The following is a 1090-nucleotide window of genomic DNA, read 5'->3' as shown; positions in this document are numbered from 1 at the left end:
CCTCCCCGTGGTTAACATGAACCAAGAAATCATCAGCGACTACTTACAAATTGTTTAAACTCAAAAAATTAAATCCTATAAAAATAGTGTGTCATGGTGCTGGTGATCGCTATACTATCTAAAATAAAGGCCAGATTATCTTGCATTATATCATAACCCACAATTATTAGTGCATAGGTATATTCTTGCAAAATAGCATTTTGATGAACTTCTAAAAGATTTAGAATATTTAAAAATGAAATTCAGCGAAACAAATGTTTTCCAAATGTCAGTGCAAAATATATTACTGGCTGTCCCCCATCCATTGTTTGGCAAGGTATTGTTTGACTAACACTTGACTTTGCTTCTATTAATTATGTTGGGATGAAGATTCCTTTTCTTACATTAATGATGATAACTTTGATTTGCAGGCATGAACTAATCACATCTGTGGTTAATAATTTTTCTTTATATACATCAGATATTGTTGTTGAGGTAAATATCTAAAATACCACCACATATTGGTGGATATTTTTTTCATGTCCTCAGACTGACGAAGTATTTCTCGAAGCCCAAATTCAGAATATTACAAACTCACCGATGTTTATGGAGAAAGTTTCCCTGGAGCCATCCATCATGTACAACGTAGCCGAATTAAATTCTGTCAACCAAGCTGGAGAAAGGTGAATATGAATGTTGACGTATCTGTTTTTATTTTTGAAGTTAATTTGTAACATCTGTTATTCCTGGGTGGTTTCTAATTCTCAATTTCAATATTGCTATCAGTGTGCTGTCAGTGCTTTAATTACAGACTTAGACATAAGCATCTTAGCCCGTTGCCTTTTATGTTTCACACTTCAAGGCACTTGAACGCTCACTTTTACTTGTCACACAAGTGTAGTGTGGTGAAGATGGGAACTGGCACACCTGTCTAGCAAATGATGAAACAGTCATGGGAAGGGCTTGTGAAAAATAAGTTAGGAAAAAGATGATGGTGAATCTTAAGAAACACTCTTCCGATGCTCCTCACTGGCCCATGGCCCTGCGGGGGACAACACCAGGAACACAGTGTGGGAATTGCGCCTGATCTGACCCCGCCATGCCGAGGCAA

General features: G+C 37.2%; 1 protein-coding gene across 4 annotated transcripts in view; it reads left to right on the top strand.

The window, feature by feature from the left end:
* Positions 1-1090, top strand: part of LOC101658656 (trafficking protein particle complex subunit 13) — a 51197-nt gene that overhangs the window by 40536 nt on the left and 9571 nt on the right. For all 4 annotated transcript variants that reach the window (XM_004703569.3, XM_030888862.2, XM_004703567.2 and 1 more), the window contains one exon: positions 529-662. In XM_004703569.3, coding sequence (XP_004703626.3) covers positions 529-662 — 134 coding nt within the window. The remainder of the gene's footprint in view (positions 1-528; positions 663-1090) is intronic.

This window comes from Echinops telfairi, unplaced genomic scaffold, assembly GCF_000313985.2.
Source record: "Echinops telfairi isolate 266 unplaced genomic scaffold, ASM31398v2 ScPeMD7_7469;HRSCAF=8507_1, whole genome shotgun sequence".
Lineage (NCBI taxonomy): Eukaryota > Metazoa > Chordata > Mammalia > Afrosoricida > Tenrecidae > Echinops > Echinops telfairi.
Note: the sequence above shows the minus strand (reverse complement) of the source record. Positions and strands in the feature narration are given on the sequence as shown.